The sequence below is a fragment of the Python bivittatus genome, unplaced genomic scaffold, assembly GCF_059951505.1.
Source record: "Python bivittatus isolate LINGU-HERP-01145 unplaced genomic scaffold, Pbiv_v1 ctg000700_np1212, whole genome shotgun sequence".
Lineage (NCBI taxonomy): Eukaryota > Metazoa > Chordata > Lepidosauria > Squamata > Pythonidae > Python > Python bivittatus.
The window spans coordinates 2666463-2682450 of NW_028277098.1; the positions used below are offsets into that span (position 1 = coordinate 2666463).

The following is a 15988-nucleotide window of genomic DNA, read 5'->3' on the forward strand; positions in this document are numbered from 1 at the left end:
AAGTCAAGTCACTCAATAATATGGTGATCCAAGTCTATGTTCCAACTACAAATGCAGAGGAAGCAGAAGTTGAATGATTTGCAACATCTTGTGGACACAACATTAAAAAAGACATCATACTAATTATATGAGAAAAGAATGCTAAAGTTGGAAATAAGTTAGCATCTGGAATAGTGGGAAAGTTTACCCCATGTGTACTAAACAAAGCAGAATACAGAGAAAACTTCCCACAAACTACTCTGTGTGTGGACATAACCATATGGACAACAGGCAGGCAGGCAGGCAGGCAGGCAGGCGGGTGGGTGGGCAGAATGAATGAATGAATGAAGGTAGACCAGTGACTACTGGTGACCTCCACTTATGGCAGAATTCTACATTCTATATAATATTCAGTATTCAAAGCAAATGTGATAACTGGGCCTATTTTGTAATCATTGAGTTCAGAAATTACACTAAACTTGAGATAAGACAAGGCGGTGCCCTTGGATGTGTTATCATTGATGCCAACCAAACTCTGACTCACCCTATTTTAAGGCATAATAATGAAGGTGATGGAAGCTGGCAAAGGACAGTCTCTAATGATATCTTTATTTACAAGAATGTTTCCAACTGCAACCCAGTAGTTTATAAAGAAGTGCACCCGTCAAAGCCACTACCTTTCTTTATTGCACATCAGTGGCTGCTGCTCCGTACAACAGGTTTCTATGTAATTTTCCCCCCCCAACCATTTCACACATCGGTCCCTCAGCTTCCCAAATGGTTTCTGTGTTTCAAATCGTTCTTCTATACAGTACAAGCGACCACTTCCTGGAAGGTTTCTTCTTCCAGAACAAGGATTACGTTCGCCTGACACGCTGAGCCACAAACAACTGGTCGCGTTCATAGCAATGGCACTGAATGAAAGCAGCTGGTGTGATCAATTCAGTGTGTTCTGCGAATCGAGAAAACAGGGCCGCGCAATCATGGCCCTGAGTCCTCTTTACGTCGGAGCTTGCGCTCTTGCTTCAGAGCCATAAACGAGCACACTCAACATGAGCGCAGAGGCGACAGGGTTGCGCTCGCCCGCCACGCAATCTGTTGCTCAGATACCGCGGCGCGCGCCAGACAGCGGCTACCCATCGCCGACTGCGCTCTCGCGCTTGGTGACTCAGCAGTCGGACCGAAATCGTCGCCTCGGAGAGAGGCAGCGAAGGTAGGCCGCCTCACCCAAGCGAAGGGAGGCAGCTCAGCACGGGTGTCTTCCGTTTCCATGGCTGCACGCGTACACGCTTAGCAAACCGCGCGAGGCCTCAAGGAAGGCCGGGTTTTCCCAAGCCGCGGGGCGGGTTTTGGAGACGTGGCAGCGGAAGGCGGAGCGGGCTGGGAGGAGGCACTATGGCAGGGGGTTGGGCCGGATTCTCGGAGCAGGAGCTTCGGCGGCTTCAGGGGCATCGCAAAGGTAACCCCAGCGAGGAAAGATGCTAGCAGCGGCGGCGGCGGCGGCGACGAGGAGCGGGGTGGGTTGCTGGGATTGGCGGAGACCGGACCGACTGGGATTCCAGGATTCCAAAGCATCTGATCGGTTCTCCTCCTCTGACGTCATCTCCCCAGGGCGGGGGATGCGCGAGGCGCAGAGGCTTCGGTTCTCTGCCAGAATGGGAATAACCCCCCTTAATTCCAGAGGCGCTTTCTCTAAGAAAACGCATCGGGTCGCTTGTTGTGAGAGCAAGGATGAGCTAGGAGGTCTCTGGACCTACCTGCCGCAGGGAAGCTAGCATTGTCTGCACATTTTCGAATTAAGAAAAGCCCCCCCCTTTTTTTAATGAATTTAAAAATGGATCGTTAAAAGATTCAACGCAAACTGAGAGCCAGTTTGGTTAAGATTCTGGTCTAGAAACCAAGAGACGATAAGTTCTAGTCCTCCTTTAGGCGCAGAAGCTGTCTCCGAGCCAGTTGCGCGCTCTCAGCCCAGCCCACTCCATAGGGTTATTGTTGTCTGGAAAATAGGGGGAGAGAGAACTTTTATGCTGCTTTGAGCTATTCAGAATAAAAGCGGAATATAAATCTAATAAATAAATGCCACAAAATAAGGAGGACTGTTCTCTTGCCTAGTACATAAAGCTTTACACAAGGAAACAAGCATCTTTTAGAACATTAACTTTCCTCTACCAGACCTCAAAACTCTTGGGGGGAGGGAATTTATGGATGAGGATGGGCTTCATGGAAAGTGCCTTGGAAGAGTAGAACTGGGCTCCTTAGCAACTGTTTACCCAAGGCCTAAACAATCTCCCATATCAAACCCAATTTAAGGAGCACAGAGTAACCTCCTCTGGACCTTGAAGACTTTTCCAGCATTTGCCATTCTTAGTGCCAGCTGAAGCAACAATTTCTTAGGGGGGAAAATGAAATAATGAATCTTCTTTGCTGTATTTGCTGATAAGGATGGAGAACTTGTGAGTTGTAGTCAAAAACCATGTGGAGGCTAACATCGGCTTGAGCTTGCATGGCTGATGATCATGGAAAAAATATTAGTGCTGCTATTTGGGCAGGGGTGGGGAGTGAAGATGTAAAGGACCAATCCCTGAGTCATGTTCTTTGTTGAGACTAATTTAAAAGGAAAAACTGCTCCCATGATGCTGTTCCAAAAATACTTGATTCCAAAATTAGTGCTAGTCTATGCAAGTCTCAATTCTTTTATATAAAAATGCAAAAGTTCTCCTATTGTATAGAAATACCCCATTCTCATAAATATATGAAAGTGTGGCAACTAGGAACTGATGGGCTTAAAGAAAAATGACCACATATTTATTGCAAATTAGGTCCATGTACTACTTCTTGTAATGTCAGCAGGAGCTGCAGAAGTACATTTCTTAATAGTTTAAGCCAATAGTATCTTTTAAATATCAATGTCATGTGAATTTTTAGTAGTTTAAATTGTTTTTATGAGGGCTGAACTCAGAACAGATGATCTCACATGTTTTTCTTTTATTCACTTCTTTGGCGGAAGTTATTTTTTCAGAGGTGTAAAACCAACATCTACCTATTTGTGCTATTTAGATCCATCGGGTCCCCTGTCCAAACAGCAGAATCAAGCACTTTCAGTAAACAAAAGCTGCCAGCGTCTGCAACAGAAAAAGCCTTCTCAGAAGATAGAAGCAGCAGTGGAATTGCCAGATGGAGCAGCTTTGTCACCGTTGGAGAAGAGGCTTACTGTGCCCACTCCAAAATCACCATGCGAGCCTCTGGCATCAACTGAACAACAGGAAACCAGAAATCAACAGGTGGAAGTTGGTCTTAAACAGTCTTGTAATGTTGATCCAACTGCAGCAACAAGTCATCAACTCGTGAAAAAGAAAATGGAATTGTTAGTAAGTCTGTGATAAAGTTGCAAGAATGTTACCATCCTCGATAAGTTAATTGGAGATTTGAATAGTAAACTGACATGCACCCATTTTTTCAATGGTTTTTAGAGTATTAAGTAACAAGAATTTTTCTTCTTTTTGTTTTGGTATGTTTTGTGTATAGTGCAACACCTGATCAATTCCCCAATCTTGATGTCAGATGCGCAAATCCTTGTAGGCCTTTCCTTGGGTGCAGACAAAAAAAGAGGGTTCTGTGTCCATAATTTTCAATTTCTAGAGATACCTGTACACGTGTATAATTTTTGTAGTAGAGAAGAGTTTCAGGCAATTATTTCCATATTGACTCATTTACCAAATACAGTGCAAAGAATGGGGGGGGGCATTGGAGCAATCAACTCAATACTTATTAGAGTCTTGTGGGGAATTTCTGCTGCTCTGAAGGAAGCTGGACTGAAAGCACACTCCACCATGCAGATTGCAAAGGTTGCTTCATTTACAGCTTTTCATCGAAAAACCCAGATGCTTCTCAAAAAAGCTGCAGGTTTCTTGAAAAGTTTGAAAATCATAGATGCAAAGGATTATTGTATGTTTTCTGTAATGTCAGCCCAACTCCCTCCATAGAATCATTATTAACTAGTACAGAATTTGTCAAGCAGAAATAATTGTTCTGTGGCTGCTGTATGTGACCTTCCTGAGGTTTCAGTTTGGCCCTCAACGGCCCCTCCTTATTTGCAAATTGGGCATACCTACAGAGGTCTAGTCAGAAGGAAATCATATTCAGAAGAATGAAGCTGCATTCTACTTCTATCTAAGATCACTCTGAGGGCCCTAATATGTGAAATCTGTAGATATTCTGCCCTTTGAATCTTGTGATGCATAGGCTACATTTCTCCTTTCTCACACCCATATATTAAGATGCTATTTGATCATGTATCCTATTTGAGGAATTCAGAGAACCTGAGGGATTATAACTGAACTCTGAACTATGCCCAAGAGACCTGACTTCTGAATCCAGGCCTGGCACTGGAAGAGTTTCTTGAGATTTTTCAAACGTTTTGAAAAAAATGGAAGATACATTGTGAGTCAGTTATTTGTTACAAAGGCTAATTGAGGAGAGAAAAAAGGAATAGAAGTATGTATTGATTCTTTTATTTTGTCATTGTTCAGGCAGGAGAAGTCTCGGTGGGAAATCCTTCAACAAGAGCAGAAACTGATGGAAGAAAAAAATAAACGCAAGAAGGCTTTCCTTGCTAAAGCAATTGCTGAAAGGTGCGGAGACTTACAGCTGGAGAAACACAATGCACGTTTCGTCTGTATTATTACATTTTAGTTAATCTGTTTTGCAGCCCTTCCTCTTTAAACATGATAGAAATTAAAAGTCTTTTGCCAGGTTTTTAATTAACTGAATTAATTAGCCTTAATTTTAATTTAGAGTGTAACTATTTTTATACTTTAAAAAAAAAAAGTTAGCTGCTTGAATATGCATTCAAGTAGAAAAGTAGGATGTAAATCAAATAAGGAAATATACTTGAAGATATAATCCCATTAGTTTCATAAGGGACAATCGAATTGTTTCTCTCTGTGTATCTTGGGGCTTCTACCATGAGTCCTAACCAGCATAGGCAATGGTAAATGATGGCCTGAGTTCTAATTCAAAACGTTTGAAAGATGGTAGGTTTGCTTCCTGAAAGTTACCCCTTAGAAAACCCAGGTTGAAAACTGCTGGCTACTTTTCTTCTTGCAAATGAATATGTGGCCTTAAATATGTTTCTTTGATTCTCTTGAGAATAACAAACATCCTTTCAGGAAAATGATGCAGTGTAAATATAGGCTGCTGCTGCTAATTCTAAAGAAAGGGGATTTAAGTGCTGTTCAGTGAGGGCTGGAACCCTGGTCTCCAGCGTGACAGAGCCATTTAGTTTTTCAATTTTGAGTTTCTAAAACAACTGTTTTCGATATTTGTAGAAGTTGAGTATAGCTGTTCTCATATTTTAAATTGATTTGTTGAGTATAGCTGTTCTCATATTTTAAACTGATTTTGCTAGCAAGTATGTGATTTGGCAGGGGATATAAAACCTATTAAACTGATGTCTGTTTTAAGCACAATTTATATTTTTAAAAAAGTTTTCCTATAACTCAAGCTTTCATTAGAAAAAAACTCAGAGTTTCTTGGGAATCTGTGTCTCCCCTCTCTGGAAAATAGAAGCTCCTCTGCTTCTGTAATTTGCATTTTAAAAGAACACGCAATGATTTTGGGTGGTTGTATCGGGCAATTGTATCTTCTATTGAAATGCATGGTTGGTTGTAAGTACAGGTCAAATGAATTTACTTGTTTCTTCCCCAGATCTAAAAGAACTCAGGCTGAAACAGTTAAATTAAAGCGAATCCAAAAGCAGCTCCAAGCTTTAGATGACATGGTATCTGCTGATATTGGGATCCTGAGAAATAGGATTGACCAGGCAAGCTTGGAGTATTCATGTGCTCGGTGAGGACTTAATGCCAACTTATTTTTTTCTTCCTAACAGCGGTATTGTTTGATTTGCTGCCTTAAAATACAGCACATTCTTGCAAAAAAATTATTTCATCAGCATCTGCTTTCATTATCTTCAGATTTATTTCCTGCTGCAATGCTCATTAGCCCTGTTCTGTTGTTATATTTTGCTAATATAGCCTGTGGGCACAAGCAGTTTGAAAAATGACATAACGCATCGCTGCTCCAGCGAAAAGCTAAACAAAATTGAAGAAAGCAGCAGTGTTGATCACCGGTCTAATTTGTTTGCATTATGGCTGAAATTTTTTCGTTGTTCAGTAGATGATAAAGTATTGTAATTACTCTGGTGTGATAACTATTGTTCTCACTCAAATGTTACTAATTTCAATAATCTGTGGGGTTTTATGTCTTAATTATCAATGTGTTAACCTTGCCAATTAAAAAAAAAGTTTCCAATAAGAGAGATAACAAGCGAGCAAGAAATGGAGGATGCCAATTGCAGTGATGCCAATGCAAGATTCTGCCCCGCTAGTACTTTCTACATCTCAATACCCATTCCATTTTCTGTCAGAGAAAGGATATCAGGGTCAAAGGAGTGCTACTCGTATACTGAAACTCACTTGCAAACCCATTATCCCATTCCCTGCAACTGTTGGCCTTTCCTGTGTTAGGTTTGCTATTAACTTGGTGTAAGCCTTTTACACCATTGTCAAAATACCTCTTACTAAAATACTGTACAATTAAATATAATTAAATGTTGGGTTTTTTTAGGAAACGTTATGATAAAGCAGAATCAGAGTATGTGGCTGCAAAGCTGGATCTCCAAAAGAAAACAGAAGTCAAAGAACAACTCACAGAGCACTTGAGCACAATCATACAGCAAAATGAGCTCCGCAAGGCCAAGAAATTGGAGGAGTTAATGAAGCAGCTGGAAGTAGAAGCTGATGAAGAGAACCTGGAACTGGAGATAGAGGTAGAGCAAATGTTGCAACAGCAGGAAGCAGAAGTTGGAAGGCAGGTGGCTGAGGCACAAAAGCTTGCTCCAGTTGGTGTGCAGAATACAGCTCCCCAGACTTTCAGTAAAGGACATGAGAATGAAAGCCTCAGAAACGTTAATGGAGCAGCCTAGAAATTCCCATACAAATGACCAAAGTCACACAGTAAACTTTGGTTCTGAAGAAATTATGGTTCATCTGGAACATGTCTGATAACTCATCTTTGATTGTTCGTGTCATAGAAGCACTGGCATATAATGACAAGAAGCCTTTGAATTTGTGCAGTTTTCCAGTCTCTATTATTATTAGATTCATGGTTTATATATACAAATGATCTTTTTCCCCTCTCCACCTTTCCTTCTTGCATGTGATCTATTATGGAGGGAAAGGATAATGTTATCTACATAATATTTAAAATGCAAAACACCGAGCCAGTAGGAGTGAGGAATTGTGTATATCTTGCATGATAGAAGATCTCACTAGATCCTACATTATTGGCTTAGACACACAAGTTTTAAATGACACTCGTTTTTCAATGTTTACAAATGAATATAAAAGGATATGGATGAGTGAATCAAAGAGTGTATCAGAGTGTGCCCCATTTTTGTCCTTTGCCCCCAATGTGATTCTCCAGCTGGCAAACATTTTCTACCCTTGTTAGTGATTCTGTTAAAAAAAAATGGTTGGGCCATTAATGATTTCTCCTTTAAATTAAGTGTTTCTGGACTAAACCTAATTACTGAGCAATAAAAAGGGGAAAATACCTTCCAATATTTTAAATGTATTATTATTAATTAAAATATAAACAAACAAACATTGCAATCAGTAGCAAACAAACAATGGCAAACACACATTTAACACTGTGTTAAATTCATATTTGGATTCTCCAGATTTTCTAGTGATTTAATTATTTCACCTTTTTGTTTTATTCATCCTTGCCTGTTTCTCTACTGTTCATGTGTTGTTGAAGTGTTAGTCCGTTGTCCTTACTTGCATAATCAATCAACATGTGCCAAATTTCAATAAAAATGTCCCTGCTCTTAAGAATTGGGTTAGTTTTTCTTGTATTGCTGCGTTCTGCAATTATTGGACTTCAGAGTTACATCAAAGACTTTATCATATGCACTAAAATAAAATGATTTCATAGAGAATTGTTAACATTCTTGTTTTTAAAAATGAAAATGTTGTGGTTATGAATTGTAAAGCCAAATACAGCACAGCTTTTTTCCCCTATTACCTGTAGCTTCTCTATGCCCTAGCCGTAGCCTAACCATAAAACAAATCAATTCATGTTAAGAGCCATTGCAGTTGTTACCTGTTCACTTCCAAAGAGGAAGTCACATCATCTCACTGTCTACTGACTAACTTGGTGTTAGATGGTTATTTGATAGATCAAGCTATTGTGTGTTACTTATGTGCTATACCAGTGTTTCTCAACTTCAGCAACTTCAAGACATGTGGACTTCAATTCCCTGGCTGGGAATTCTGGGAATTGAAGTCCACACATCTTAAAGTTGCTGAGGTTGAGGAACACTGTGCTATTCTGTCATCAGAAACTAAGCAAGGCAAGCTGTTTTCATTTCTGGGGTGAAAGCAGATAATGCTGTTAAGGGCAAGAGAGAGAATTTGAAAGCACATCACTTTCAGCACAGACTTGTTTCTTTTATTTTTATTGTACTGAACTGTGAAAAATAGCTGCATGTTCTTAGTATGGCTCAGAAAAAGTGGCAGTGCCAAAGAGGAGGGACTCAGGTCCTACTAAGACTGGAGGACCTGTCATAAATATTATTAAATGGTGAGCATGAGTGTTTTTGCCCTAAATGTCGGTGTCACCCTGATAGTTAAGCTACAAAATAGCAGAACCCAGGGAACAATATAAATTAACTGCTCTCTTCACATGGCTCAGATTCTGAGTAATGCTTCTTGGCCATTTCAGCAAAGCAAGAAAAGAAAAGGCAACTTTACATGTTTCAACAACAGTTACTTTGCACTCTTGAGTATTTTAAATAAAATAAAACTTAGGTCGTCAAAATCTTTCCAGATCAAGTAAATGCACCCTCGCCTCTTCATTCAGTTATTTAATGAAGTGATACTAAGTACTACTTGCACTAAGTGAATCTAGTGTTGACAGAAATGGAACACAAAAAAGATACTAAAACTAAGGAAGCGGTAGCATGCTCGTATAGCCGCTCAACTTCCAATGAAACTATGGGTGGGGAACAAAAAACATAATACACAAATCAATTAAAAGAACCTCCGTAAAAATACTTTATCAACACATCCTCCCCTCAAACATACTGGGCTCCATTAACATCCCAGCCTTGGGGAAATGTCAGATCTTAAAGGCCTTTTGGAAGGCCAACAGGGTCGGGCTGTCCAAATCTCCAGGGGGAGGCTGTTCCATAAGGCAGTGGCCATGACAGAGAAGGTGTGCTTCCTAGCACCCACCAGGTGACACTACTTCACCAAGGGGACCTGGAGCATGCCCACTTTGCCATATCTAGTAGGTCAGGCGGAAACCATCAGGGATAGGCAGTCCCACAAGTATATTATCCCATGCTATGTAACACTTTAAGGATGACAATCAGCATTTTGAATTGCACCTGAAGCCTACCAGGAGCCAGTACAGCTTACGTACAGTGGTGTTACATGGACATACTATGGTACACTTAACACTGTGTGTGCAAGAGCATTCTGGATCAGCTGAAGCTTCCAAATGCTCTTCAAGGACAGCCCCATGTAGTGAGCGTTCTAGTAATCAACTCGGGACATGATTAGAATGTGCCTAATAGACAAGGTTGATATGCAGCATGTCCAAAATGTACAGGGATAATCCCAATTGTCTTGTGTTATTCCATATACTCCAGCCCTTTCCCTCTATCCTCCTATACAAAACACTGTTTGCCCTGTTTGTGTTAATGGCTGTAACCTCTCATTTCACAGCCAGTTAAATCCCAAATCCCCTGGCAATTAGATAAGCTTTGGAGCAATCTGATCCCAGGGGTGTGCTTTGTATGGACCAGCTGTCTTGAGATCCTCCATTATTAAGACATGATTGCCAAGGATCAGCAATTCTCTGCACTAGTTAAGTTACAACTTCTCTTTATTTTACCATTCCTTGCCACTTAACCATTTTGGTCTTGCCATCTGAGGCAACCAACAGCAGCTGTGGATTGAGAAGATATGGATCTGTATCTGTACCAAATGTAAATCAAACCCCCTCTCATTTGGCTTTCTTATAATACAGTAAAACATATCTCAGATATTAAGAAAATCTTGGTGTGATATAAGTGTGACATCAGATCCATATCATATGAGAACAGCTCAACAGAATAGCTCAACTGTCTACTCAATTGATTGCCATCTTTGGCTGTACCCACAGCTCTGCTGGAGCCCAGGGTTGCAAAAGCATCTTCTTCTGCTTTTTTGCCTTTGCTACTCTTCTACTTGCAAAGGTTTCAATGACTTTGGGTTGACAGCTGGTTAGCCTTTTTTTCCTCTCCGCCAAGATCAAGAGACTGCCAGGATGTATAGAGTTTTGGCACATTCTGTCAACATGCTTGCAACTCTGTAACAGCGCTGGTTGATACCAGAAGCATTAGGAGGCAAAGACAAAGCACACCATATCAAGCAAATGCTTTTTTTAAAAAAGTGGAAAAATATGACTATTTTGTTACGTAGCTGGATTCTTCCCAACTATGCAGAAACCTCTGCTTTACATGTAGCTCCCTTTCCTTGCTTGCAATTAGCATGGAACCACCAGGTTTGCTATGAATGGGGGTGCAGATACACCAATCATGTCTCAGTGACTAATGGCTTTCATTTTAGTACTTCTTTTTACTAAATGCTGGCTGTGAAATCATATAATTGAGCTTTTTTTTTTCTGCCTGTCATAGTGCATCCTATGTATGTTTTGGGATAAATTTTACTACAACAAGTGAGATAGAAGTTTTACAAATAAGCAAATATTTCGTGGTATTTTTCCTACTAAGTATACACCCAGCATTAAGGAGCTCTTTTTAGTTCCCATCTTATTGGATATTGGTTTTCACTTAAACTCTGTTCTGATTCATTCTTCATCAATCTTCTTTATATAAGAAGCTTAGGAGAGACTATTGCTAGAAAAGGGAGGCCAGAGTAAATACAAAGAGCACCTGAACAAACCATGATTTGACACTCTCAGTTACTAGGTATTTTTCTTCTTCAAATGTTTGTTATAGCACAATAAGTTGTATGAATTAGGGGCCATATTTTGTAGTTACAGTCATTTTTTCAGTTAGCTAAGCATAAATCTGGGATAATGAACTGTTTAATGTTTGCGGGACAGATTGTATATTCTTGGTTTTGTAAAATCCCCAGATCTTTTCCAAACTTCTATTAAATGAATATGTTCCTGCTTGTTCATGTTCCTCCCATCTATCTAAGCATCAGTTTATAACTAACATTATCTGATCTAGAGAACAGTCAATCCATGGCAGAAAGAGAGAGATTAGAAACATTCTGAGGACCAACTAGTATAGCTGTTCTGTATTTTAATTAATATCTAAAGTACCTGGTAAACTCCTGTAGTTTTCCTATGCTGTCTTAGTTGCAATAAGCCAAAAGGGAAAAAAAAAAGTGATGACCAGGTTATGAAAGGTGCCTCTGGAACAGAATCCCAGCATCAGGGCATGGTTGCATACAAATATTAGGCACAAGAACAGTTCACTATCCCTTATTGCAAGGCAAGGAAAAGTATCATTTGCTTAGTTCCTTCAAGTCAGCTGCTTCAAAAGATGCAGAGCCAATTAAAAAATGGCAACCTAGCATGTGCTTTGCATAAACTAGATACTGTGGTCAGCACATGTATTTATTTTACAGATATTCTGCTTTTCCCTACTTCAGACCTTAAAACAGAAGTCCCCAAACTCTTCAGCTCATCAACCCCTTCATGAAGTTTCAGATTGTTCATCGACCCCCAAACATTTATTATATGAAAATAATTTAATAAATACTACTTTAACTAATAGTACTGCAAATAATAAGAAGAAGAAGAAGAAGAACGGCCCCTTGGATAGTTCCATTGACCCTTGGGGGATCAATACTGACCACTTTGGGGAACCTGCTTTAAAAGGATAGGATAAAAAAAATCAGGGAACAATGGATAAAAACAGGACGGAAATAAAATAGTAAATATAACTGTGTATAATACACAATATCAGTAAGTGCATATCAGCTGAGTCTTTACAACTAAGAAATGTTATGACTTACTATTGTCCTTGCTCTTATTTCTGCCATAGTTCTACTAAGCTCACCCCTCATAAATGAAAAGCTGAACCTAAACTGGGCACTCTATTAGGTTCTTACATCTTCCTGATCTGTATCTGACATACCGTCCCAAGTCTGTCTGCCAAGTATGTTTTTTAAAAAAAAAGCCAAAATGGTGGCCACAACCATGCAATTAAACCTCTGCCTGTTTCTTATGTGCCCATAAAAAACAGGAGGAACTTCAGTCACACCATTTTGACCGCCATCTTGACTTTTTGACCATAGCTTGTAGACACCCCTGCACTTTCCTCTGCATTCAAGTAGCATGCACAAAAAAGGCCTATCTGTGCCAATGTCTTCCAAGGGGCAGGTTCAGCTGTCATTCAGCCATTTATCTCCTGGAAGCGCCTAAGTCTCCACAACAATAACTAAGCAGAATCAGAGTGGTTATAGTCAGGGTTTACTTGGATTATGGCTCCCATAGAAGAAAAGGAATAAGTATAAGCACTAAAATAAATTAGCAATAATGTCTTTGTCAAGCCATCCTCATTAAATCTGACGTGGCTCTAATTATACTCGATGCTAATTTATGGCTACCAGATGGGGGCTACAAAAATTCAGATAACACCTAGATGGCAGAAAATATATTTTTTTAATTAATTAATTAATTAATTAATTAATACAGCTGCCCACCTCACATATGTGATGCAGAAAAATTTAACTCTGCATTGCCATCTAGTGATTATCTCAGTTTTGCAGCCCGGATCTGGAAGCCCTAATTAATTTGGAACAAAAATCCTTTCCATTGCAAAAACATGTTTATGTTGAAGGCAAAGCCCACTGGGTAAGACCAATAAGGAGTCTAGTAGCATCTTAAAGGCAGGGCTCTAGACATTTTGGTGCCCTAGGCAAAGTCATGTTCTGGCATCCCCTATGGTTTGGCTCATCTTCCAATTTTGTTAGGAATTTCAAAAAGGCACCCTCTTGTTTCTTTTTTTCTTCAAGTTTTTGGGCTTTACACTTAGGATTTTCAGCCCTGGACAATTTTTTTTTCTTTTCTCAAACATTTTCACATGATTTACACAGTAAGTAATTTTAATTACACCAGCACACATTGTTGTCATATGGCAACAATTCTGAGAAATGATATTCAACCCTCCAGCAGGCGCACTGGCTCACAGGGTACACCATTACTGCTTTTTGCTTTTTTATTGAGTTTTTCAGAAGTCTTTTCAATTTGGATGCCCCATAAAATTTGGAGCCCCTAGACCAGTACGTACTTGGCATTAGAGCTGGCCCTGCTTAAAGATAACCCAACTCCACTGCATTATTACAAAAGCTTTTATGGATTACAATCTACTTCATTCTTTCTCAGTCCAATTTACCTCACAGAGTTGTTGCTGCAGGAAGAAATTGGAGGGAGCACTAGAGGTGCTGTTTTGTGAACTTCTATATAAAAGGTGGGATATATGTCTCATAAACAAAAGAGGGAGAGAGAAGAAGAGGAGAAGGAGAAGGAGAAGGAGAAGGAGAAGGAGAAGGAGAAAGAAAAGGAGAAGGAGAAGATTGGAAGATACACCACTAAGGGCCCAAGAGTCTGAGTATCCCCAGAGCATTTAGCCTAGAGTCCTTCATCCCTGGCAGTGCTGTTGACTGGACTTCGCCAGGGATGAAGTTCAGATTAGGAGATGTATGGACTTGGGGAAAATCACATTCTCTTGGATCAGGTCTAGTGAGAGTTATGTGATGAGGTAAGAAGCATTCACTTTCTGTTTTTTCTTCCCCTCTTGTTCCCTCCAGGTCTGTTGGGGATCTCCTTCCTCAGATCTGGCAAGAATCAGACAGCACAGTGCCCATCCATTTCAGATTAGTGAAAGAATGTGATGGAATGTCATCCGGAAAAGTCTCATTTGCTAAATATTATGGTTCTGGAGAAACAGAAAATCTAAGTGTTATTTCAGAAGATCAAAACATAAGAAATAAGAGGGTGAAGATGATGTCTTGTGAAGAACCGGATGCATTTTTAATAAGACTGCAACTTTAATTCAGTTCAGAACGTAGTCTACACTATTACAAGTTATGCTGATTAATTTGTGGGGAAATTAATTGGTGGGACTGAGAGTTGATGGCACTGATTTTTCTTTGGGGGTTTTGATTCTGTTGTATTGTTAAAGTAGGCAGTGAAAAAAAATATTGTATAGAATACCTTTTACTTCTAACAAGGAACTGTTGATTTTAAGCCAGGATAAAAATATGTGACAATTTGCAGATGGTTGACCACATTACTTTTTTTATAGTACTGTAGTCCCTTTAAAGTTGAATTTCACAGTCCACTTGAAGACTCTTGATTGTCATAAATAATGCACAGATTGGAGACTCTCAGTGAGTTTAGTCTATAATAAAGACACTCTCACAAACATATATTTTTGTACAGTACTTTTAATTATTTTGCAAATGATTGTTAAATACAGCAGATATCAATTTTACTTAGTGCTAAGTTATGTAATAAATAATTACTAAGATAGCTAATCCATCATTCAGTTGGTCCAATACAATAAAATTCTGTAACTCTAATGGGGGTAATCAAAATCAAAATATGAAATGCAAACTTTTGGGTTACAGTCTTCTTCAAGTAAAAATGGAGAGAAAAGCTTTTCAGCAAGCTCCTCCCCACATCTGCTGGCTATCTTGGTTAAGCAACAATTACACAGGAAAGATCCTGTGCAGATGTAACATTATGTCTTAAATATAACAGCAATGTCATAAGATGAAGCTACTGGAAAGTGGTTTCTTTGCAGATGCTTTAGCATTTATGAGATTCTGGCATTTGTGCTGAATCTGGCAGGGTACCTAATATATTTGTTTGCATATGTGTTTGTATTAGTTTGGGAATTTGGGACTGCAGCTCATCTTAATATCTTAATTTGGGAGCTAGCCTAGAATTCAAAGAAAACTGTCTTTTATACACATTAAACTTTATTTTTCTTGCCAGTGAGTTTCCACCATTTTTATTAACTGAGTTGGGGGCAGGAAATTTAAAGACTGAATCCAAGTTACTGCAGTGCTCAGTTAGAGTGCTCAAAAAGGAGAACCAGTGTTAAAATACTGCCTCCTCCTCTGATATCTCTAACCCTGGATATCATATAAGTAATATAGGAGTAAGGATGACACAATAAGAACAATGTAAAAGAATAAATAAAAATAACAAAACACAGGTGGAAGAAAGATCAGTTAATGTTTATGTACACTTACACAGTTATTATTACAAGTCCTGTACGTGAAGTTGAGAAAGTTAGGCTTGTTGAAAGTATGCCAATCCTGATTTAAAATACAGATCACATTTCTTTTTCTGTTTATGGCATTTTCCACTAAACTCTTCCCCCAAAGCCAAATTGTTTCTTCGTAATCTATAATCAGAAACAGAATGAAGATAGAATTCATTCAGATGTCTGGTCATGCAAGTTAGTGCAAATAAACAGGGATGTTTTCACCGCTTACAGCTATATTACAAAGGGTTTCTCTGTGCTGTTTTCTTAGGACTCTGGCCCAGCTAGCAGTGGTGGGACTTCATCTGTCCCCAAATTACTCTGTTAATCTCTCTCTCTTGCTCCTTTTGGTGCTCCACTACTATTCCCCCAGTTGCTAAGGCGGCTGTAGGTTTCATTTTTCCTCTGCCACTTCATGACTGATTGGTGGCTGAATTGTGAATTCTGCTCTGGACTGACTCTTAGCTTTGGCCTAAGTAGCTTTGACTACTAAGTATTAGTATTAGTTTAACACTAAGTCTAATACCCCATTCGTTTTTTGTTGTCTGAGACATTTTCTCATGGGATGGAAAACATTTCAGGTTTTGATCCACTAATACAAGTACCTGGGCTGTGCATTCTGTGCTCAGCAGAATTTATCCCTTTATA

General features: G+C 39.4%; 1 protein-coding gene across 4 annotated transcripts; it reads left to right on the forward strand.

Moving 5' to 3' along the window:
• The first annotated feature begins 1108 nt into the window (after positions 1–1108).
• On the forward strand, positions 1109–6966 carry GORAB (golgin, RAB6 interacting). Of its 4 annotated transcripts, none has more exons than XM_088153948.1 (5): positions 1109–1192; positions 3037–3260; positions 4509–4610; positions 5686–5826; positions 6604–6966. In XM_088153948.1, the coding sequence occupies exons 2-5, from the start codon at positions 3154–3156 to the stop codon at positions 6959–6961; spliced, it is 708 nt and encodes a 235-aa protein (XP_088010074.1). In that variant the 5' UTR covers positions 1109–1192; positions 3037–3153; the 3' UTR covers positions 6962–6966. The 4 variants fall into 4 exon arrangements, with proteins under 4 accessions (XP_088010074.1, XP_088010073.1, XP_088010075.1 ...); XM_088153947.1 differs by lacking the exon at positions 1109–1192 and adding an exon at positions 1345–1438; XM_088153949.1 differs by lacking the exon at positions 1109–1192 and adding an exon at positions 1377–1496 and having other exon boundaries at positions 3037–3343.
• The last annotated feature ends 9022 nt before the right edge of the window (positions 6967–15988 follow it).